The sequence below is a fragment of the Heterocephalus glaber genome, unplaced genomic scaffold (genome assembly GCF_053883595.1).
Source record: "Heterocephalus glaber isolate CG9 unplaced genomic scaffold, H.glaber_assembly_v1.0 deba00000470, whole genome shotgun sequence".
NCBI classification, from domain to species: domain Eukaryota; kingdom Metazoa; phylum Chordata; class Mammalia; order Rodentia; family Bathyergidae; genus Heterocephalus; species Heterocephalus glaber.
This window is the reverse complement of record NW_028258145.1, coordinates 11,586,009-11,609,703: the sequence shown is the minus strand read 5'-3', so window position 1 is coordinate 11,609,703 and position 23,695 is coordinate 11,586,009. Positions and strand designations below refer to the sequence as shown.

The window sequence follows — 23,695 nt, the reverse complement described above, 5'->3', positions numbered from 1 at the left end:
CCCCTCCCAATGTCCCATCCTGACTGTAAGGGTCAGGCTGGTTTCCTGTGCTGTGCTACCCCTCCATGAACATGTCTGCTCATGGAGGATCCAGAGCTGAGATGCAAGCTCAGCACAGATGGGCCCAGGCCTGAAACTGGGGACCATTTCTGATGGGATAAGTTTGGGCCCCTGCCCCTTCCTTTGTGGGTTCAGGGCCTGGAAAGCCCTGGTCAGGTGTGAGGCTTGGACCTGGGATCTCCCAGCTCCTGAAACTGTGCTCTGTGACTGTTCAGGGCTTCTGCCTGCCTCTCGAAGTTGCCTGAGGGTGAAACTGTATCAGCCCCACATCGCATCAAAATGCTGTCCCTGCACTCAGGCTCGAGAGTGGAAATTACTCATTTCTCTCTCTTCATGAGTTTTGCCTCAGAGAGGCCAGACAATTGTAGACAAGCAGTGGAATTGATCTTCATTTATTTTGCCTAAGTCAGGCAGGCACACCATCCTGGGACAGGGTCTACAGGGTTGACTCAGTTGGGAACGTCTCCCCAGGGCTGGTCACACTGAGAGGAAGCATTGTCACAGCAGCAGCTCAACCTAAGGGTGGATGGCACAGGACAGAGGAAGGAGTCCATGAAGCCTGGGGCAGACCCGCCCTGCCCCGGAAGACCTCAGATCTCTGTGCGGAAGGTCAGGGTACTCTCTGCCATCTTCTTCTGGTAGTCCTTGTCAAATTCTTCACTTTGCGCCACAGTAAAGTGGTTCTTCCAGTCCCCAGGCATCCCTGAAACAAGACAAGACTCAGTGGTTGCTTCAGGAGCACGAGGAGGAGTGGGTGCACAACCTAAGGACCCCCAGGGGTGGGAGGACAGAGCAGAAGGAGCAGGGGAGGATGGAAGGAAACAGGAAGGTGCCTCTACAAAGTTGTGCAGTAAGCCGGGGATTTAGCTCAGTGGTTCCAGTGCCTGTCTTGCAAGCACAAGGACCCAAGTTTGATCCCTGGTACCAGAAAACAAACAATCAAACAAACAAAGTTGTGCAGTGGTGCTGCCAACAAGAACAAGCGGAGGAGCACAAAGATCAGGGAGAATCTCAGCAGCCACCAGTGCTCCAAGGCTGCACTTGGTGCTTAGGATGCCAACCCCCTTACCTTTCCTCATGAAAGGGGAGATGGAGTGGTCCATGATGCTGGTGGGGAGGGTGGTGTAGTTGGCCATTGGGTTGTGTTTCATTACGTCGAAGGAGGTGTGATAGATGATCTTATTCAGAACTTCCTCTGTGATGTCTTTCTCCAGGAACTTCAGTATCTTCTGGATTTCCCTCTTTGGATCCTTCATGTGGAACAGATACATAAAACAAGTAATTTTTGGTTTGCCATCAGGGAGGATGTTCTGTTTGGGGAGGGACATGCTAAGGAATAATTCAGAGATCATCAGAAAATGTTTCTCAAGAGGTCCTAGTGCAAGGCTTAGGGCTTCCCCAGACACAGTAGCAGGAAAGATCAGGACTGCTCCTGCCACCTGCCACCTACTTTGCTGGAAGGGAACCAGTGGGTCCCAGCAGAGACAGCCCAGGCTTTCTGCTGCCAGAGAGCTGGGCAGATCTGGGGAGGGGTTGTCTGGGAGACTAGGGAAGGAGGGACAGTGTTGGTCAGTGTGATGAACTAGTATCTGGGCTGTCAGGAGGGGCAAAAGTGTCTGTGAGCTTAACAGGAGACCAATAAGAGGATGACCAGAAATAGTTCTCTTTGCTTCTTTCTGATAAAAGAGACAAAAAGACAAGGAGTGATAGCTTCTGTTTATGGTTCAGAGGACTTCTTAGTGTTGGCATAGGAGGTACCTTTGTAATCTGGGATGCTGCTCTGTGGGATCTTGGGAGTGAATCTGTGATGCCACTCACCCACGGCCTCCCCTACAGCCAGGGGAGGGATCTGTCCCATGTCCCAGTGTGTGGGGCTGATGTGTGTGCAGGATGAAGTTCTGCTAGGGAAAGGAGTTCCAGGTGTGGCTGGGGGAGATAGACCCTACATTTCTTAAACACAACTTTACAAATATGATTGCACAACTCTGTGCAATCTCGAGAGAGATGTGATGCTGTTTTGTAGGTAAAGAGACAAGGCTCATACATGTCAGGATCTGACAGGTTGACCAGATGATGCAGGCTTTTTCCTGAGGAAAAAGGATCTCTGGAAAGTGTAGAAAAGCCAAGGAAGTGGTGAGAATTCCTGGGATAAAGCTGAGCTGGAAAGCGCCCAGGAGGGAGGGTGCACCTTGAAGTTTCTGCTGAGGAAGGGCCCATGCTCTAGGGACCTTGCTGGGATCCTTATATCCTTGGTTGGGGGAGGTTGCAGGGGGCTGCACAGCCTCACCTCCTTCATGTCCTCGTAGAAGAGGTAGAGGATGCGGTGTTGGTCCTTCTTGGCCCACCAGCCCTTCACATGGTCATACCAGGAGCCCCACAGCACTGAAGGGAGAGAGAGAGATGGGGATCAGGGCCAGATCAAAACTTGTCCCATGAGCATGGCTGGCTCAAATCAAGAGAACAGTTAGTAAAGACAAAGATTAGAGAAGAATTCTTGCTTGAGAAGACAGGTTTGTTTTGTTGTTATAGTTGTTTTTTGTTTTTTAAGTATTTCAGAAGTTGATACAAAGATTCTGGATTCCTCAGTTTGTATCCCGTCCTGAACCCACTTCTCCACAAGGGACTGTCTCATGCCCAGGGACTGGGAATCCTCATCTTCCTCCCACACCACACAGTGCACAGATCAATGTCATGCAGTAGATGTTGTTTCCTAGCAGGGTGATTTGGAAGAGACTCTCACTTTGGAAACCTGCAGTGGCCAGGTCTGGGGTGGCTATGGGAGGGACAGATGCTCCTGGCATGGACCCCACCTCCATCCTTGCCCACCCTGCCCATGGCTGCCAGCTGTCTGCAGACTGTCACTGCCCTTGCATGTGGCTGAACTTTGTGGCAGGAGGAGTGGAGGGATGGGGTGCCAACTCCTGAATTTTTCCCTTGGGCTTACTGTGGTCAACATGACTCCCACCAGAGGTCTTGCCTCTGGTTGAGGTCAAGGGGCCCTTTCCTGTCTCTGGGGTCTGGGGCTTCCCCCAAAGCTCTACCAACCCCCATTGTTTTCCCTAAACCCTGCCCACAGAGTGGTCCCTGGTGACCTGGAATGTGTCATCCACAGAACCATGGGACCTCAGTAGACCCAGTCATTCAATGGATACCTTCTCTCCTGATATAGGAGATGATGAGAAATAGGAGCCCAGTTTTCTTCCACTTGCCTTTTCCAGCTTTGAAGGCCTCAATGTACTCCTCCCACGTGCCGGGGTCGGGCACCATCTTGTTCATCCTGGAGAAATGGTAGTAGGATACCAGGCAGTCTTTGGCGTTTCTCGCCACATAGATGATCTGGAGTTGGCCAGCAAAGACAGAAAACAAGACAGAGACATCATTGGTCAGGGCAGAGGTGCCTGGTTTCAGGAAGCCTTCTGTGGTATATAGACTGGATATATGGGTGCTTTTGGCCCCAAAGGCCATGTCTTCCAGTTACCTAGAAACAATTCTGATTTATAGCTGTGATCTTAGCATTATCACTATTTTCTGTCTCGAAAGTGACCCGGTTTGCATATTAAATGTGGCTCTTACCCCTGACCACTATGCCTGTCCAACAAAACACCATGTACTGGGGTCTTAGAGATCTGCTTCATGCAGTTAATTCCAGAGGCTGGGGAGTACAAGACCAAGGTGTTGGCAGGTTTGACGTGTGGCAAGGGCTGCTTTCTCATAGATGACCATGTTCATGTTCCCGGATCCCATTCAGGAGGGCCCTACTGTGTGCACTGTCACCTCCCAAAGCCCCTGCCTCCTGTGCCATTAGGACTAATCTGGGGACACCGCATTCAGAACACTAGATATGGTGGTTTTCAGCCTGTGAAACAAAGGTCACCAAATTCTGCCAAGTGGGGGGTCTGTCAGCAAGGAGCTATGGGCTGGGAGGAGCCCAGGCAGCAGTGAGTCTGCCTGTGTTGTTCCAGGAGCCAACTTCAGCCTTCTGGGGGGGGGGCCACTGCTCCTACTCTGCATTGGCAGATGAGATCAAGGGCCGGGGTAGTGCTGAATCCTTGTGGGGATGTTGGTGGTGGGGTCTTCTCCCAGAGAGGCCTAGGGTGGGCTGGCAAAGGATAATGGACCTCGACCTCACGCCTGCTGCCCCTCCTCCTCGGGATTTCAGCTATTCCAGGTTTGTATTCTCTACCCGGCTGTGGTCAAATGTTATGCTGTCCCTGGGCCCCTGAGTAATGCGTGGTCCCCAGGGCTGGCTGTTGGGAGCCCTGTGGAGCTGCAGGAGGCAAGGCCTAGAAGGAAGTCTCTGGATTTCCTGGAAGGGGCCCTCAGAGGGGACCATGTGACCTGGCTCTTCCTCACCCCTCTCTGCCGCAAAAGGCCCAGTGAAGGCCCCATCTTGGACTTGACCTTAGAACCCTGAGCCAACATGAACCTCCCTTACTTCATAATGCACCTGAGTCAGGGCTTTTGCTGAAGTAGCACAACTCTGACATAGGTTTCTCTAGCATCTCACATGTCAACCTGTCACCTAGGGTGTTTCCTCTTGGTGACTAGCCCCAGCTCCCACCTCTCCAGCTACACCCCCACTGCCCCTCACTCAGCCCTGTGTAACTCTGTTTCTCTGCCCTTCTCCTTGAGGCTGGATTTCTATCCCATGTTCATGAAAGCACTTAGGAGCCCAAAAAGTATGGGGCAACAGCAGAGTTTTCTTACTGCATAAGTGCATTTTGTGTTATGTTTCCTAATTCTTATGTTGATTATTGCTTTCAAGGCCTCAGTCACTGGAAACTGGGGAAATCTTGGGACAGACCAGGAACATACTCAAATGTATTGTGGTGTGAGGTCCACCATCAGGTACAATTTCCTAAAGTCTGTTTATCTGTATTAGTTTCCAATTGGTGCTGTAACAAATTACCATGAATACTGTGGCTTAACACCACATAGATTCTTTTACATTACTGGAGGCCAGGCTTCATTGGCTGGGTTCTTGTGGTGGCTGTAGGAGGCACTCATTTCCATGTCGCTTTTGGCCTCTGAAGTCACCGGCAGTCCTCAGCTCTTGATCCTTTCCTAGACTCATATGGGCTCCTTGCCTCAGTGGTGACATTTCCTACTTCCTCCTGTGCCTCATTCCTCCTAATAAAGACCCTTGTGGTGGGGTGATGCCCCAGGAAACTCAGGATAATCACCCACCTTAAGGTCCTCAACTCAGTCATACCTGTAAGGGCCAGGCTTGGGAGTGACATCCCAAGATTGGCCGATCAGGATGTGGACACCTTTTGGCTCCACAGTTCAGCCCACCATGCCATCAAAACATGGAAAACAGGCTCAGCAGTCTCACACCACTTCCTACTCACAGAACCCACAAACCTGGGTGGAGATAGGGAGGTGCTGCCTTGAGATGTTACATTCTTTAGAAGACCTGATTTTACAAGAAGGTATCAGGATGATGACCCAGCAAGGGTCCCTGTGTCTTCTGACACCAAGATTTGGAAATAACATTGTTTCCTGTGCAGTGGGAATAGTGTGAGTGAAGAGAACAGACTGAGAAGGTTCCCCAGTCAGGGTGACATGAGTGTCACCTAGGGAGATATGCCAGGATTGAGCAGTGGGAAGAGTGGGGAGGTTTGCAGTTGCAGTCTATGTGGAGAGAAGAGGTGAGCAAGGTAAAGAGTCACAGACACTCAGTGAATAGTCAGACCCATAGCTCCCCCTCTGTACAGAGCCCTGCACCGAGGAGGGGGTTCCTGGCTAAAGGACTTGAGTGTTGAGGTTCCAGTCTGGAAGGTGGGGAGAGCCTGCAGTTGTCACAGCTGCCAGACACTTTTTAACCTCAACCTACTCTCCCAAGGCCTCCCGATAACTGGGCTTCCCAAGCAGCTTGCCCCGAGGAGAAGGAAGATGAGCCAGTCCTGCTGACAGCATGGCTGTACTTCTTATGGCTTCTTTTTCTTTTTCTTTTTAGTACTGGAGATTTAACCCAGGGCCTTCATCCTGAGCTACATCCACAGTCCTTTAAAAAATTTTATATTTTGAGACAGAGTCTCACTAAATTGCTAAGTTGCCTGGGAGGAAGTAGAGGTACAACAGGACTGGGAGCTTGCCTCCTGGGCACATGGTCTATAAATGTGGACCAAGTTTCCACCTACTGGGAAAATCTAATCTCTCACCCTGGAAGGAAGAGGGCCAGGCTTTGGACCCCTGATACATGTGGGCTTTTGGGGGCAGCAGATGGTGGCCCTGAGCAGGGCCTTGGGGTCTCTATCTGTGGGGAGGGTCACTGACAGTGGCCTCAGGGCCATCCTCTGAGCCCACTGCCCTGCTCCTTGTGAGGTCACATTTCCAAAGGGTCTCTTGAGTGAGTGGGCAGGCAGTGGTTCTCTGACAATGGCTTGTGGGGGACTTGCAGCAGCTTAGGGGAGCCTTGCTCAGGGTGGCATGCAGCCCATGTCTCCTGAGCTCCTTCCTACCCTGGTCTCCAGCCCCCTTTGCCTTGTCCCACCTCTCCTCGCTCATCCCCCAAAGGGTCTCCACTTTCATAGCCATGTCCTCCTGGCCCTGCTTCTTAGGGGACCCATAGTAAGACACCAACCTTGCTCAGGAAACACCCCCTTATCAGTTAGCTTTCCCATTGCTGGGACAAATTACTCAATACCCACAACTTATAAGAGGAGAGGTTTATTTGGCTCACAGATTCAGTGGGTTCTATCCATGGTTGGTTGGCTTCAAGGCAGGGACATCTTGGTGAAGATCATAGTGTATTGGAACAGAGCTGCTCACTTCCTGGCAGCCAGAGAGCAGAGCAAGAGAAGAACACAGGGGAGGGGCAGGGACGACACAGACCCCAAGGTCACAGATACAGGACCCACCAGACATACCCAGAAGTGTGCTTTTCTAGTCCCTGGTGGCTCCCCATCCAGTCAGATTAATCTCTGCCATCACATCTGCTTTGTTTCACCCAGCACTCACTTTGAAGGTGGCATTGTTGGCAGACAATCAGAATAACTTGCCCCACACTTCCCAATGTGTACTCAGTCTCATATTCTGAAGGGAAGGTGGGCCCTGGTGGGTGTGTGTGTCCTGGGGTCCACTGCTTGTTTCCCTTCTGCATCCTTGCCCAATGCTACTTAGGCAAGGACACTCCCTGGCTGTGCTGGTGGACTCAGGGCTTGGAGGACCAGCTCTCCTTACCTTGCAGTTTTCCTTCCAGAAGGAGGGTGGCAGCAGCTGGGCAGGCAGGTGCGTCTTCAGCGTCCTGGGGGATGGCATCTCATTCGCCAGATCCAGACCTGGGCAGAAGGCTGGGTGGTCAGCATGCGCTCCTCATCAGAAACGCAGATGCCAACAGCAGAGACCTCTGTCACAGCAACACATGTGAGGGACTCAAGTAATTTAAGAGTTTTCACTCTATGCAGCCTACTCAAGGCCCTTCAAATGGAAATGATAAGAAAATGGGCACTGTGATGCTTGCTGTCAGATAAAGGAAGAGTTAAACCCAAAAGCATCATATGAGGCAAAGAGCGAACTTTATAATAACGCTTTTATCAATGAAATGTAAGAATCACGAGTGTTCCTATGCCAAATATCCAGTAACCACTTATAGGAACAGAAATTACAGCAGATGCAAAACTAATAACAGGATAATGTTTCTAGAATTTATATGAAAATATAAAGGCTTTAGACTAGCTAAGCCATTACTGAAAAGACAAACTCAGAAGGACTTTACAATTTAATTCTAAAACTTACTGTAAAACAAAAGCAATTATCTCAGAACTCAGGAGGGTGAGGCAGGAGGACTGCCATGAGTTTGAGGCCAGCCTGAACTACATAGCAAGACCCTGTCTCAAAAAACCAAAACCAACCAAACAAACAAGCAATTAAAACAACCATTCCATGCATGGCATGAAGATAGATGTATAACAAAAAGAATATAATAGAAAATCCAGAAATACACAATAGATATATCATTAATTGATTTTTGGCTAAAGTGCTAAGGCAATTCAATATGAAAAAAGATAACCTTTTCTTTTTTTTTTTTTGGTACCAGGATTGAACTTGGGACCTTGCACTTGTGAGGCAGGCAGTGGAACCACTGAGCTAAATCCGCAGGCCAAGAAAGGATAAGCTTTTAAATAAACATTGCTAGAATAATCAGCTCAATCAATAATAGGTTTTCAATACATATTAGGCACTATTTTATAAATGAAGAGTGCTCGCTTCGGCAGCACATATACTAAAATATAAATGAAGAAATTTTATTTTATTTTATAAATGAAGAAATATCAGGTTTTGAGAGGTTTAATTAGTTGATCGTGCACCCAGATAAGACCACCATTTCTGGGAACTGTTGGATTTTGAAGTCTTTGCCTTCTTACTGTAGGGTTATGTTCTCCAGGAGCTGTGACCAGTGACTATTTACTTTATTAATTTTACTTCTTTAATAATGACTCTTTGATAGACAGGTTATAGATAAAATATATTTGGAAAAACAAACTCTCCATGAGCTGCTAGCAGAATGCACAGGAATGTGGCTTTTTAAATTTTAAACATATTTATTTATTTTTATTTTTGGTACCAGGGATCAAACTTGGGTCCTTGCGCTTGCAAGGCAGGTGCTGGAACCACTGAGCTAAATCCCTGGCCTGAGAGAGATTTTTTTTTTTTGGTACCAGGGATCGAACTCAGGACCTTGTGCTTTTGAGGCAGGCGGCAGAAACACCTGGCCCTAAACATATTTATTTTTAATTGTGCACACTCAGCACAGTGTGGCGGTTCCGTACATGTGTACAATGTGTAATCATGGATCAAGGTACAGTAATTAGCATTTCTACATCTTTGAACATTAATAGCTCTGCAGTTCTGCGTTGGGAGTCTTTGAACTCCTTTCTTCTAGTTCATCATGAAACACACAATGAGGTTGTTGTGAGCCATGGTCACCGCTGTCCTCTGGACACCAGGGTCACCTCTGCCTCATTGGACTTCGGTTCTTATCACCTGATCTCCCCTGGCCTGGCTTCTGGGCCCCCTTGACCTCTGGTCCACTCTGTTTCTGTGTAGTCAGCTTTCTGCTTCTGCAGAGAGCAGCACTGTGTGTGTTTGTCTTTGTGCGTCTGGTCTGTCTCACTTGGCACAGTGTCCTTTGCTTCTGTCATGGCACTGTGAGAGGCTGTCCTTCTCTCTAGGCTGAGAAAGCCCCACTGAATGCAGACCCAAGAACATGGGTCTGATCACTGGTTTCTCTGTTAGCCAGATTTTTTTCACTCAGCAAACACCTGAGCTGACCCAGCTATGGAAGAAAAGGATTCTTTTGGCTTAGTTTGGGGTTTCCAGCTTGGGCCGGAGTGTCCCTCTGACTTCTGGGCCTGCATTGTGAGCACATCATGGCAGGAATGAGGCAGACAAAACCATCAGATCAGTGTTGGAGGCAAAAGAGCACAAAGCAGGCTGAGAACTTCTGTCCCCTGTGTGTGTGTGTGGGGACACCCTCCGAGGAGCCTGGAGACCTGGCACTGGGCCCCTCTTAGAGGTTCCACTACATCCCTACAGCATTTGGAGCAAGTCTTTCTGTCTTTTTTTTGCTTAAATTCTTTTATTGATACATTTTAGGTATAAAATATGTCTACATTTATCATTGGGTGCTTGCACCTGCACATGATGTATCTTGGTTCTTATTTTTTCCCCATTCCCTGCCCTCCTTTCCCTATTTACATAGATTTTGTTTCCATTTTTTCTTTTTCACATAATTTTTCCTTTCTCTTCTTTCTTTTCCCCTACACCTCCCACTTCCCCTACCCTTTTGAACCTTTTCCTCCTATTTCAAATTATCAATTATTCATTTTAATCATTTTAATCCTTATTTACACTTTCAGTTTCTCACACTAAAAAAATTATTTGATATTTACCATGTGTACCCTATTAATTTCACTTAAGAGTATGGCCTCAACATTTGACACAATCCAACACCCATTCATGATAAAAACGCTAGAGAAAAATTGGAATAGAAGGTCTTTATCTCAACCTGATTAAGGTTATTTATGAAAAACCAACAGCCACCATCATACTAAATGGTCAAAAACAAAAAACTTTCACGCTAAAATCAGGAACAAGACAAGGATGCACAATACCACCACTGCTGTTCAATATTGTTCTGGAAACATTAGCCACAGCAATTAGAAAAGAGAAAGAAATAAAAGGAATAAAGATAGGAAAGGAAGAAGTTAAACTGTCATTATTTGTTGATGATATGATACTTTACATAAAAGACCCAAAAAACTCCACCAAAACACTTCTAGACTTAATGAACGGATTCAGTAGAGTAGCTGGATACAAGGTCAACACTCAAAAAACAGTAGCCTTCTTATGTACAAATAGCAGAGTCACTGAGAGAGAAATTAGGGAAACAATTCCTTTTACAATAGCATCTAAAAAAGTGAAATATCTAGGTATCAATCCAACAAAGGAAGCAAAAGACGTCTACACTGAAAACTACAGCACTCTGAAAAGAACAGATCAAAGAGGATATAAGAAAATAGAAAGACATCCCTTGCTCCTGGGTAGGAAGAACCTATATATTGAAAATGACCATACTTCCAAAACTGCTATATAGATTTAATGCAATGCCAATTGAAATTCCAACAATATATTTCACAAAACTAGAGAAAACAATCCAAAAATTCATTTGGAATCAGAAGAGACCTAGAATAGCAAAAGCAATTCTAGGAAACAGAGACATGGCTGGGGGTATCACAATCTCCAACTTGAAACTCTACTACAAAGCTACTGTGATAAAAACAGCATGGTACTGGCAAAGAAACAGACCTGAGGATCAGTGGAATAGATTAGAAGATCCAGAAACAACTCCAGACACACTCAGCTACCTCATCTTTGACAAAGGAGCCAACCACCCTCATTGGAGGAAAGATAGCCTATTTTAATAAATGGTGTTGGAAAAACTGGATTTCAACCTGCCAAAGATTAAAACTAGACCCATATCTATCACCATGCACTAAAGTAAGATCAAAGTGGATTAAAGATCTAAATATTAAGACAGAAACACTAAACTTGCTGGAAGATAAGTTAGGTAGAACTCTTGAAGACATTGGCATAGGAAAAGGCTTTATGAACAAAACCTCAGTAGCATGGGAGCTAGCACAAAGAATCAACAACTGGGATCTCATCTTATGAAAAAGCTTCTGCACTGCAAGAGAAACCACCAACAGAGCTACGAGACAACCTACAATGTGGAAAAAAATTTTAGCAGCTGTACCTCAGACAAAGGACTACTATCTAGAATATAGAAAGAACTGAAAAAAAAGCCAGACCCCCCCCCAAATATAAAGATCTAATTCAAAATGGTTCTGAAATGAACGTACATTTCTCAGACAAAGAAGTAAATGCAGCAAATAAACATATGAAAAAATGTTCAACATCACTGGTCATTCGAGAGATGCAAATGAAAACAACACTGAGATTCCATCTCACCCCAGAAAGAATGGGTGCTATCAAAAAATCAACCAATAACAAATGCTGGTGGGGGTGTGGGGAGAAGGGAACCCTTCTCCATTGTTGGTGGGAGTGCAGACTGGTGCAACCACTATGGAAATCAGTATGGAGATACCTCAAAGAACTAGGACTAGAGGTCCCATTTGACCCAGCTATTCCCCTGCTGGTTATCTTCCCCAAAGAATTAAAAGACTCTTACCACAGCAATATATGTACACCTGTGTTTATAGCGGCACAGTTTGCAATAGCTAAAGCTTGGAAACAGCCCAAGTGCCCATTAACTGGAAACTAGATAAAGAAGATGTGGTTTTTCTTATAAAACGAAGTACTACTCAGCCATAAAGAATGAGAAACTAGAGATATTTATACCTAAATGGATGCATATTGAGACCTTACTTTTTTTAAATTCTTCTATTGGTACATTTTAGGTATACAATACATTTACATTTATCATTGGGTGCTTGTACCTGTACATGATGTATCTTAGTTCTTATTTTTCCCCCATTACCTGTGCACCCTTCACCCCCTCCACTCTTCCCTATTTACATAGATTTTGTTTCTTTTTTTTTCTTTTCTCATAATTTTTCCTTTCCCTTCTTCCCTTTCCCCTTCCCCTCTCACCACCCCTACACTTTTCGACCTTTTCCTATTTCAAATTATCAATTATTCATTTTAATCATTTTAATCCTTATTTACACTTTCAGTTTCTCACACTAGAGAAACTATTCAGTATTTACACATGTGTGTCCTATATATTTCACTTAAGAATATGGCCTCAATATGCATCCATTTAGCTATAAATGTCTCTAGTTTCTCATTCTTTATGGCTGAGTAGTACTTCATTTTATAAGATAAACTACATCTTCTTTATCTAGTTTCCAGTTAATGGGCACTTGGGCTGTTTCCAAGCTTTAGCTATTGCAAACTGTGCCGCTATAAACACGGGTGTACATATATTGCTGTGGTAAGAGTCTTTTAATTCTTTGGGGAAGATAACCAGCAGGGGAATAGCTGGGTCAAATGGGACCTCTAGTCCTAGTTCTTTGAGGTATCTCCATACTGATTTCCATAGTGGTTGCACCAGTCTGCACTCCCACCAACAATGGAGAAGGGTTCCCTTCTCCCCACACCCCCACCAGCATTTGTTATTGGTTGATTTTTTGATAGCACCCATTCTTTCTGGGGTGAGATGGAATCTCAGTGTTGTTTTCATTTGCATCTCTCGAATGACCAGTGATGTTGAACATTTTTTCATATGTTTATTTGCTGCATTTACTTCTTTGTCTGAGAAATGTACGTTCATTTCAGAACCATTTTGAATTAGATCTTTATATTTGGGGGGGGTCTGGCTTTTTTTTCAGTTCTTTCTATATTCTAGATAGTAGTCCTTTGTCTGAGGTACAGCTGCTAAAATTTTTTTCCACATTGTAGGTTGTCTCGTAGCTCTGTTGGTGGTTTCTCTTGCAGTGCAGAAGCTTTTTCATAAGATGAGATCCCAGTTGTTGATTCTTTGTGCTAGCTCCCATGCTACTGAGGTTTTGTTCATAAAGCCTTTTCCTATGCCAACGTCTTCAAGAGTTCTACCTAACTTATCTTCCAGCAAGTTTAGTGTTTCTGTCTTAATATTTAGATCTTTAATCCACTTTGATCTTACTTTAGTGCATGGTGATAGATATGGGTCTAGTTTTAATCTTTGGCAGGTTGAAATCCAGTTTTTCCAACACCATTTATTAAATAGGCTATCTTTCCTCCAATGAGGGTGGTTGGCTCCTTTGTCAAAGATGAGGTAGCTGAGTGTGTCTGGAGTTGTTTCTGGATCTTCTAATCTATTCCACTGATCCTCAGGTCTGTTTCTTTGCCAGTACCATGCTGTTTTTATCACAGTAGCTTTGTAGTAGAGTTTCAAGTTGGAGATTGTGATACCCCCAGCCATGTCTCTGTTTCCTAGAATTGCTTTTGCTATTCTAGGTCTCTTCTGATTCCAAATGAATTTTTGGATTGTTTTCTCTAGTTTTGTGAAATATATTGTTGGAATTTCAATTGGCATTGCATTAAATCTATATAGCAGTTTTGGAAGTATGGTCATTTTCAATATATAGGTTCTTCCTACCCAGGAGCAAGGGATGTCTTTCTATTTTCTTATATCCTCTTTGATCTGTTCTTTTCAGAGTGCTGTAGTTTTCAGTGTAGACGTCTTTTGCTTCCTTTGTTGGATTGATACCTAGATATTTCACTTTTTTAGATGCTATTGTAAAAGGAATTGTTTCCCTAATTTCTCTCTCAGTGACTCTGCTATTTGTGCATAAGAAGGCTACTGTTTTTTGAGTGTTGACCTTGTATCCAGCTACTCTACTGAATCCGTTCATTAAGTCTAGAAGTGTTTTGGTGGAGTTTTTTGGGTCTTTTATGTAAAGTATCATATCATCAACAAATAATGACAGTTTAACTTCTTCCTTTCCTATCTTTATTCCTTTTATTTCTTTCTCTTTTCTAATTGCTGTGGCTAATGTTTCCAGAACTATATTAAACAGGAGTGGTGATAATGGGCATCCTTTTCTCTGGAGCAAGTTTTTACCCCAGGGGTTCTGGGGCACCCCAAGGCCCAAACAGAGCACTGCTCCCCAGAGATACAAGTTCAGGCCACTCCCAAGCACCTAGAAGCAGGCAGTATCTGTCTCATGCCACCATGTCCTGTATTTCAGTAAAGGCTCTAAGGGGTTTTTCACCTGTTCATGTGGACCTGGGCTGCCTTCACCTCCTCCCCATGCCCACCTGGAGAGCTCTCTAGAAGGCCGACATGGCCAGGTTTTCCTCTAAGTGACAATGGCTGGTGTGGCAGTCACTCACCTGAATTGAGGGGCGGGGGCAGCGTCCACTCGATGAAGGGGTGCCGGTCGAAGGTGTTGGCGCGCTGGCACATGAGCAAGTCTCCGTTGTTCTGGATCATGTCCACAATCTCTTGGGTCCAGGTTGTGCCTAGTAGGATCAGGGGCACGACTTGCTCCTGGTCCTTGGTTATCCATGGTTCAGTTCGCATTTGCAGCGTTGGGCAGGCCATCACCTCCTCTGTGTGCCACCCAGGCTGGGTGCAGCCCCCTGTGCTCACTGCTCCTCTGCTCATAGCAAGTGTTGCGTGGAAATACCTCTGTTCTCCTTATCCCTGGGGCTTTGCCCCTAATAGATGCGTTTTGATTGACTATGGGTCAAATGGGTGGAGCAAGTGCTGGGTAAGTTAGCCACACACTACTCTAATGATCCTGTGCTCTTTCTTATTTATTTTTTTGGGGACAGGGCCTCCCTTTGTAGTGGCTAGCCTTGAACTTCTGGCAATCCTCCTGCATCAGTCTCCACACCCAGCTATCTTTCCTGGAGGAGACTGGCAGGGATGACTTCTGGCCCAGTTCCCACCTGTTCCTTTCAAATGAAGAGGTCCTTAAATGTTAGGTGGGTATGTAGCTGCTTGTGGCAATGGCTATATTATTCAGTCTTTCTCAAAGCTGGATGGGGCTAGGCCATTATATTCTGTGACACTGTCTTTAAAGGCAGGTGAAATGACTTTATGCCTCCATTTCTACTTTCTTGCTGCCATTTGGAATATGCACCTGATGCCTGGAGCTGTAGCCATCACATTGGACTGTAAAATCAAAACCACCCTGAAGCTGGGGACACAAAGTTAGGAAGAGCTAGGGTTTCTGATGATGGAGCAGCCATCTCAGAGCCTCTCAGCCACATGTCTCAAGTATGAGTCAGTCAGTGCCAAGGGCAGCTGTGAGCCACAGAGACACTAAGAGCGGCAGACAGGAAGATGCATATTGGGTGGGTGTAGGGGGCCTTGCCCCCCCGCTAGAACTCTTGAGTGCCTTTTACGGACATATCCGGGCCTGCTGCAAATCTACCCGGCAACAAGGAAGTAGCCCCAGTACCCTCCTCTTGCTCCTCCCCCCTAGCCCTACGGTATATATGTTGTAGCAGCTTCCGCAATAAACGAGACTTGATCAGAAACCTGTCTTGTCTCCATCTCTTGTGTCCCCTGTCCTTTGTCATTCTCACTCCCCCTCTAGGGTCTCCGTTGACTTACCCAAGGGCCGGGACAGGTGGGGAATCAGCACCCCCTGCTGGATCCAGAGACCACGAGTCATTTACAGCCCTGCTATGTCGGGACTCAGTTTGGCCACAAGGAACAGAAAACCCAAGACAACACCAAGAAGAGCAATCAGTGTGAACAGGAAGCAGGTGCGGGAAGGGCTGCATGGACTGCAAGGTGCTGAGGGAGTTGCTGCCAGGGTCGGGGAGGCTCAGCCAGGAGAGGCAGGGTGGGAACAGGTGTGCAGCTTCTTGGGGGAGGCAGCCTGTATCCTGGAAGGGAGCAGGTGGGGAGAGGAGCAGCCTGGAGCCACGCAGCTTCGAGTGCGGAGAAGACCGGGGCCATTGTGGCCAGAATAGGGGCTTGAGGGACAGTGTGCCGGGAACCCCAAGAGAACCCAGCTCCCCTGCTGCATCCAGTGCCACGAAGGTGGGTACAGTCAAAGCTCTTCTCTCACTGGGCCACTGTGTGGGGTGGGAGTGACATCATCCCCAATCTGGGTCTCCATTCCTCCACCCTGCACAAACCTCAAAATGTGTTCCTGTTCGGACCTTGCTGTCTTGCAAGCTTCTTGAGACTCTGCTGAATGCCACCTCCCTTTGGGCCTAGCCTGTGGTGCTCCCAGGTGGGCCTGGACTCCCCAGCACCATCACCAGGCCTCGAGCACAGGTTCAGCAGAGGGACCAGGGTCCACTGTGGTGATCTGTGGCCATGTCAGCCCTGCACTCCACACTCTTTCATCATTTGCCAGCCCCCACCCCCTCCGTCTCCCCCAGAGACTCACGTACAAAGGGGTGTCTGGTGCAGGCAGGGAGCCACAGACAGGGGTGCTATTGTCTTTCTGGGACCAGCCCTGGGGGAACCTGAATTTCCTAAGTTAGGGGCCATTTCAGATTTGTCTGCTGCCACAGCGATAGCGATGTCCCCCCTGCTGGGCCCTTGCATCTACCTGCCTTTGCGTAGCTTGCAATGAGGAGGTCATCTGGCTTCGCCTGAAAGTTCCAGATCTTGTCCCAGTTGTCGCTGATCAGCTTGGTCATGAGGATGCCGTTCACTTCTGTGGTTTCCAGGTATTTTCCGTCCAGGTGGAGATCTCTCATTTTCTCCAAGGACATCTCGGTGGATGGATCTGGCAGATTCTTAAAGAGGGGGAACTGTGTCATTTACAGGAGGAGAAGTCATTCTCTTAGGGTGCCAGTCTCTGAGGGTCAGGAGAAACCACGGCAGAGTCCTCACTGTGTCTAATGTTGACCCAAGTGGGAAAGTGAGCTTGGGCATTTTAAATAGCATCACTCTGCTCTGCGGCCATTGGCTTCATCTAGTGGCCATGGAATCACACCTTCTCCAGGTAGCATGGACACTCATGTTTTCTGATGCCTCCTTGGCCTTGACAAGGACAGAGTTGCCGAGCACCTGTCCCTGGTGGGATGGCCCTGTCAGTCTGTGCCAGACCTCTCCTGGGTGGCAGCTGGATCCCCACTGTTCACCAACAGGGACCCATGAGAGGGTGTACAGGGCTGGCAGGGACTAAGAAATCCATTGTCTTTCACACAGGTCTTTTATAACTAACATTTCTTTCCTTTCTAATTTTTAAAATGTTTTTGTCTTTTTTCTCTTAAATTTCAAGGGATAATAGAAATAAAACATTTTAGATTCATTTCTTTTTTCTTTTTTTTTGGTACTGGGGATTGAACTCAGGAAGTTGTGCTTGCAAGACGGGCATCAGCACCACTGAGCTAAATCCCCAGCAAAGTAAAACATTTTGAAGAAACACTAAAAACAGTTGAAAGACAACAGAGATTCATATGAAGTGTCTGACACAATCCCAAGCGGAAGTTAGTGCTTCACAGTGAAGAGGTATGGAGGCAAGAACACCTGGGCCTGGGTTCTGAGTTAGTTCCCAGGTGCCTGGCTGTCTTGCTGCTGTGATGCAGCTCCACACCAGTGTGATCTGTGAAATATTTTAGTGACCATGTTCAGCCTGAACTGAACCAGGAGGACATAACTAGGTGTATCTGGAGGATGGGGCATTTTCTGAGACCACAGGCCTGGCTCACCTCCACAAGTCGATACCACGTGTCAACTAACAGCAAAAGGAAACAGAGTGCTTTGAGCTCAGCGGACATTTCTAGCTTAGAAGAGATTAAAGAGGCCACCACAGAGCCGTGGTCACTGATGTGTTCAGCAGTGCCGTGGCCTGGAGGACAGTGTGCTGTTCTGAGGTCACCGTAGCCACAGCTCCCATGCCCCTTGGATGGTTGATGCCACAGTGTGCCTCTGGGAATGAGATTGTACGCAGTGCACTCACATATATGGGTGCACTAGGACAGGGCTTGTGTGCCTTCTTTGAACTGTTTTTTCAATACTTCTGAAGGTTTAACCTTTTCTAAAGAAAACTATGTGAGAAAAACAAGTCTCATTTGTTGGTCAGGCTGTTTGCATAAGGTGAACCTGAGCTGCCTGTGCATGTGACAGGTGGCCTCTGACTTCTGATGTGCAGGAGAACTTTCCTCCCTCCAATGCCCATGCCGAGGGCAGGCTGTCCTGCTGCACCCTGTCCAGGGGGTGTCCTTGATTCAGTCTCCTGGACTTGGCGATGTGTGGTCTTGGCTTGGCCTCCTGCTCCCTCCCATTCTCAGGAGCCCAGGGCTGAAGGGAGGCTCCAGAGCTCCAGCTGTGCCTCCCCAAGGCCAGGCCCTATCAGAAGAGAGGATAGCCATTTCCAGGCACTGGATTCTCTTTCTGATGTGTCTCATCTATGTGCTAAGGCCCCGATGGCTGCATCTTTCTACCCTAGGGCTGAAGTTCTAGGGGTTGGTTCTTTCTGCCGGTTGTTCCTGAGAGAGGCTGTGACTTGGGGTGGTGGGTTTTTTTCCTGTGGGGATGAACTGCAGCACACACTGCACTCTGGGCTAGGGTGCTCTCTTCAGGCAGCTCCAACATACCCACAGGGGCCTAGGGACATTGTCAATGTGGGACTTTTCATCTACCTCTTGTCTTAGGGGTTGCTGGGCCAGTGAGCTGTGTGATTAGATCTGCAGCACAGACCATATTATCCTACCATGGAGAGATTTCTTTTTCATGCACAGCCTGGGGACACAGTGAGCTTACTCATCGTACCCTATAAGAGGTCAGATTTCTGCAGAGCCCTTGGAAGAAGGCACTTATGGTAAGGTGCTCATTTCCAACTCCCTTCCCTGGAGGGCCCAGGTTCTTTCTACTGCCCTCACTGGTGTTAGAACACCATGGTCCTATACCAGGGGCACAGATGTTAGGACACCCAGCCAGGCACCCCTAACCCTCTGTGAGTACACAGACCTTGCAGCACCTAGGTGGACACCCCACCTCTCAGTTGGCGTGCGGTTCAGCTATGCTGTGCAAGGGCTGCTGCCCTTCTTTCCAGGAACCTCAGAATGGCCTTTTCTTTGTCCACACCCAGCTCCACATTTATAAGAATGCTTATTGTGTATGTGGAAGTTTTTGGTGTTCGGGGTGCTTGGTTTTTTTTTTTTTTGTTTTTTTTTGCTTGGTTGTTTAAGTAGTTTGATCAGAACTGGAAATTTCTTGATCCATTATTTTTGACTTAGGTAAAAATCCTCTTTTATTCTGTGAACTGGCAGAAAGGACCTGCTTGGATATGTGTTTTAAGCTTTTCAAAGTTCTTACCCTGAGTCAAAAAATAACATTAACTAAAAATAAATTCTTTTTTAGAAGTGAATCTGAACACACGAAGTTGAGAGAAGAGCTTCAGTGGGACAAAGAGAAAAGCAGTTAGTGAGAAAACTTCCAGGAAGCTGAATACAAACTGGTTGCAGCCCCTGACCCCAGGGCCACCCCTGCTGCTCTGGTGGCAGCACAGCATGTGGCCGACCTTTCTGTTAGGGCTGAGTGGCTTTGAACCTGCAGTGCCTTTTCTTCTAGAGAAAGGGAGGGAGGTGCCTTTTCTTCTAGAGGGGCAGTGTGCACCCTGACTGCCCACCTTGCTGCAGACTCAGCTGGCTAGAATCTGGGAAGATGGAATCTGGACTGGGGAGACTCTGGCCCTGGCTAGCAGAGGATGTCAGCCCACAGCATCCCTGGGGACCCCAGGCCCCTGGGCCAGCCAGGTCTGTGGCACAGGACTTGGCCAGGGAACAATTTATGACATGCTCCCTGCAGATACCAGGTCCAGGCTACCTTTACAGGGGATTCCAACAAGCCCAGTAGGCCAGGGACATGTCTTGATTCCTAATTCAGCTCTTTACTGTGTTCTCATGCACTTCCACTGGGCCTCAATGCTGGTTGGGGACTTGAAGCTGCAGGACCCCATGGGTGGCTGTGGTGGGTTTCCTGGGCCCCATCCCTCTCCCTCACCATCAGTGCTCCCTGCTCCGAGGTTCTGATCCTGCTGGAGTCCAGCACTGAGGTCACAGAACAGTCCTCAGTCCTAGGCCTGGCTCTGCCAGGCCACAGGGCACTGTCTCTGAGTCTCTGTGTCCCGATCACACAGACTTGCCACGGGGCTGGGGCACTCTGAGATCCAGGGAGTTCAGAGGAGCAGCCTCTGCCTCTGCTATGACCCCTGACTATCATGACAATGGTCTGGGCTCACCAGGGTGCCCAGATCCCCTGGGCACATTGCCATCACCCTGACCTAAGGCTAGGGTGTCCCTGTGTGTGAGACTCCTGCGCCATTGTGCTCCCACCCTCTGGGAAAGGGCTTTGGACCTGTGCAAATCCAGGCTGTCAGACTGGGTCTGCGGTTGGCCCAAGCCTTTCTGAGATGCAGCCAGGAGGAAGCCTACAAGGCCAGAGAAAGGGATGGGCAGGTGGGGTCAATCCTCCCCTGCAGGTCCAGCCCCCTCTGTGCCTGCTCTAGGCCTGCACTGCCTCTCAGACCTTAGCTTTGTGATTGGCAGCAGAACGCAGCTCAAGGTGACCCTGTGATCAGGTGGCTCTTGGCAGGGGCTTCCTGTCCCAGGGCAGACATGATTCTGGGCAGGTGGCCGGCAGTAGCTGTTGGTGAGGATTTTATTTTACCCTGAAGCAAAGACCCCTGAATGTAATGAGGCCACCATGGCAACCACACAGAAGCCTTGGAGAATTGAAGGCTAAAGTCAGAGAAACAGTTTTTCCCTTTCATATCCTTGAAAAACATGTCAGAAATAGCCACCCCCCTTCCCTGCTTGCAGACCCTGTGGTCTTCTGTTCCTAGCTCAGCACAGATCCCTCGGCCAGTACTCACTGGATTGCAGGCAGGGCGTCCAGGGCCTTCCCTTTGCTTTCTGCTCCTGCCCGAGGTGAACTTGCTGTCTGTAGACCCTTCCTCAGGATGGTAGCTGTTCCGGGGCTCTCTGTGTGCTACTGTGGAGGAGGTCTGCTGGACTGGTCTCTGTTAATCCTGTCCCTCCCTCCCCAGATATAGGGCGAGGAAGGCACACGGATCAGGCTGCAAACCACCCTGCAGGTCACTCAAGGTCGAGGAAGGAGGAGTGGCAAAGGCCCTGGTCCTGAACACCAGTGACCTTGTGGGCACAGCGGACCCTGGTTCCAAACCCTCTGTCCTGTGGCTGCCCAAAGACTCGGAGTGGGAAATGACAAGGAGTAGTGTGACCCTGGCACCAGCCGCATCCCTGTACACCCCATGCCTGCAGTGTAGGTCAATTAAAGATTAGGGATGGAGAGTACACAAAATCCACCCCTATGCCTCCAACCAATACGAGTTGGGTAAAAGATAAACTCATTTGCTGTTCTTGGTTTATGCTATACGTCACATTCTGGAAGAACAAAAGCCAAAGGTTAAAAATGCTTTGGAGCACTTTCTTGTTTAAGGTTCCATTTTCCACTTACTGATATTGCAAGCTGAGCATTTTATTTGGTTTTGCTTGATTTAATTCTCTGAGTACCTCACATAATTCTCCTGTCATAACATGTCCTTGTGGACACACTGCATGGTTCTCTTGCAATTTGTTAAAATCTAAGGCTTTCATTTGATAAAACTAAAGCTACCTTCACCCTAATGTTATTTTGTGTGTGATTTTATTCTACTTGCAGTTTAAATTGCACTAAAAATTTTAAAATTATACTTGTGTGGCTTCACATGTAGGTTTTATTTGTGGCATTTGTGGCTCTCCAAAGGACATAAGCCAAGCAACAAACCCATAATGTTCATTAAAGGCTGATACATATGAGTCCCATTCTGGAGTGTATTATTATTATTGTCATTCTATAACTTGAACCTGCATCACTGTTCTGCCAGATAGTCAGTATCCTTTCCCCGGTTTTCAGGTGAGAAATCTAAGGCCCAGAGAGTGTCCAGAACACACCTGGACTCAGACAGCTGACTCCAATTTGAGCTCCACAGCTGGGGTCCAGAGCCTCTTCACCACCACCTGCTTCTCTACAGGGGGAAGGGAGCTCTCACTTGCATAGGACTAGTGTGGCTCAACACCACTCTGAATGTGCAAAACCTGATCTGTTGGCCTACTGGGTTCACCAGATTTTGAAGCAATGATTTTTAAAGGAAATTAGCAAACACGTAATTGTCTAAATACATAAACTATACTTCAAATTTGTATATGTTAAATAATAATCTCTGAAGTCAATTACATTAAATGTGTATATTAAAACATTTAAAGCTAAGGTACTTGCTCTAAACAATTCAACAGTGTGTTTGATCTCTGAAAGGGGTGTGTCCAGTTGTGAAGCAATTGAATTGGTTCTGATCCCCATGTACAGATGTTTAGGACTTCCAACTGGACCAGCCAATGGAAGGGACAGTGCACTCTGAGGGGAGATGACCAAAAGAGGCCAGAGTGCCACTCTAGTAAGTGTGTTTGTGGGCAGTGTGGAGTGAAAGAGCAAAGGCACTTATTAAATAATTCAGAACTAGGTGATCATTGAGGGTTTTATTTTTGTTTGAATATCATGTTAGGCAGGTGGTCTTCATTTGTTCACACATCCATCCACTCATCATTCATTCCATCCATCCATCCATCCATCGATCCATCTTTCTGTCCATCCATCCAACAGTGACTGCCTTCTATGTGGTAGGCACAGTTTAATTGATGCTGTGGAGAGAAGTTTCCAATCGGGTGCAAGGAGACAGGTAACAATGCATAAGGTTTCAGTAGGTGTTATGCTGAGAAGAAAACTAGGAGAGTTAGTGGTGGGGATCAATGGCTGATGGTCAGGAAGTCATGGAAATTCTTTGTGAGGCAGGTGGAATTCAGACCTGCAGGAGCCAGGCTGGCAAAGGCTTTGGCAAGGGCATGCCAGGCGGAAAGAGCACAGATTCTGAGACCTGGGGCTTTTCCTGCTCCTGGAGCACAGCTGGGCTCAAGCCTGTGTGTTCATGAGGGACTGGTGGCAGAGTGAGATCAGGAAGTCAGGCAAGCATCAGGCCAAGCAGGCTTTGGGACAAGGAGGACATTTGGGTTTCATCCCAAATCAAGAGGGGCCCCTTGGCTGGTTTAGATCCCTTACTTAAAATCAAGGTTGATTTCCATGTCTGGAGCCTGTACTGGCTGTTGTTGGAGGACACTTTGTAAGGTGCTGGTTTGCCAATGGTGAATCCAGCTCAGAAACTCTTTAGTCAAATAATTGCTCACTGGAATCCACTCAGCCTTGGAGTAATGCTACAAGGCACTTGCTTTATAGACTTGCTCCATGTTTGAAGTTTTGGCAGTGGCTGTGGGAACAGGTGCTCTGGTGGGTGTTGTGGAATAGCATCACTGACCCATGTTCTCCTTAAGGAAAGGGCAGCTCACAGATCTCAGCCACCTTTCTTTGGACCCTTTCCCAGGGCAAGCACCTGTCAGGTATATCGACTTCCCCAGGGGACAGCTGTGGGATTGTGCTTTCTCTGCACAATGGAAGTGGTTTCAGGGAAGCTGGTCTCACGGCTGGCTTACATGCAGGGCTTACCAGGTTTCAACACGGGAGGTAAACTCAATCCCGTGTGATCACAAAGGGTGAAGGGATCACTTACCTGCTTGGGAGGAGGACCGCACATTCCTAGCCTGCAAGGTGATGTTGGGCAGCAGGAGCAGCTGGGCTGGCCACCCATGGACTTCC

The 23,695-nt window shown here is 47.4% G+C and overlaps 1 protein-coding gene across 1 annotated transcript; it reads right to left on the bottom strand.

Moving 5' to 3' along the window:
• Positions 1-436: 436 nt before the first annotated feature.
• Sult1c3 (sulfotransferase family 1C member 3) lies at positions 437-21,274 on the bottom strand. The gene is made up of 8 exons (XM_004844500.3): positions 20,865-21,274; positions 16,590-16,779; positions 14,404-14,532; positions 7,246-7,343; positions 3,270-3,396; positions 2,348-2,442; positions 1,130-1,310; positions 437-763 (listed from the first exon to the last, which is right to left on the bottom strand). Exons 2-8 carry the CDS (start codon positions 16,753-16,755, stop codon positions 651-653), a joined length of 909 nt encoding a protein of 302 aa, XP_004844557.1. The 5' UTR covers positions 16,756-16,779; positions 20,865-21,274; the 3' UTR covers positions 437-650.
• Positions 21,275-23,695: the final 2,421 nt, after the last annotated feature.

Excerpts from the sequence above, each read along its gene's own strand:
- Sult1c3 (XM_004844500.3), bottom strand. The coding sequence starts at position 16,755 with ATGTCCTTGGAGAAAATGAGAGATCTCCACCTGGACGGAAAATACCTG. Across the intron at positions 3,397-7,245 it reads TCTGGAAGGAAAACTGCAAG|ATCATCTATGTGGCGAGAAA; the intron begins GTAAGGAGAGCT and ends GGCCAACTCCAG. Across the intron at positions 2,443-3,269 it reads GGCCTTCAAAGCTGGAAAAG|TGCTGTGGGGCTCCTGGTAT; the intron begins GCAAGTGGAAGA and ends CTCTCCCTTCAG.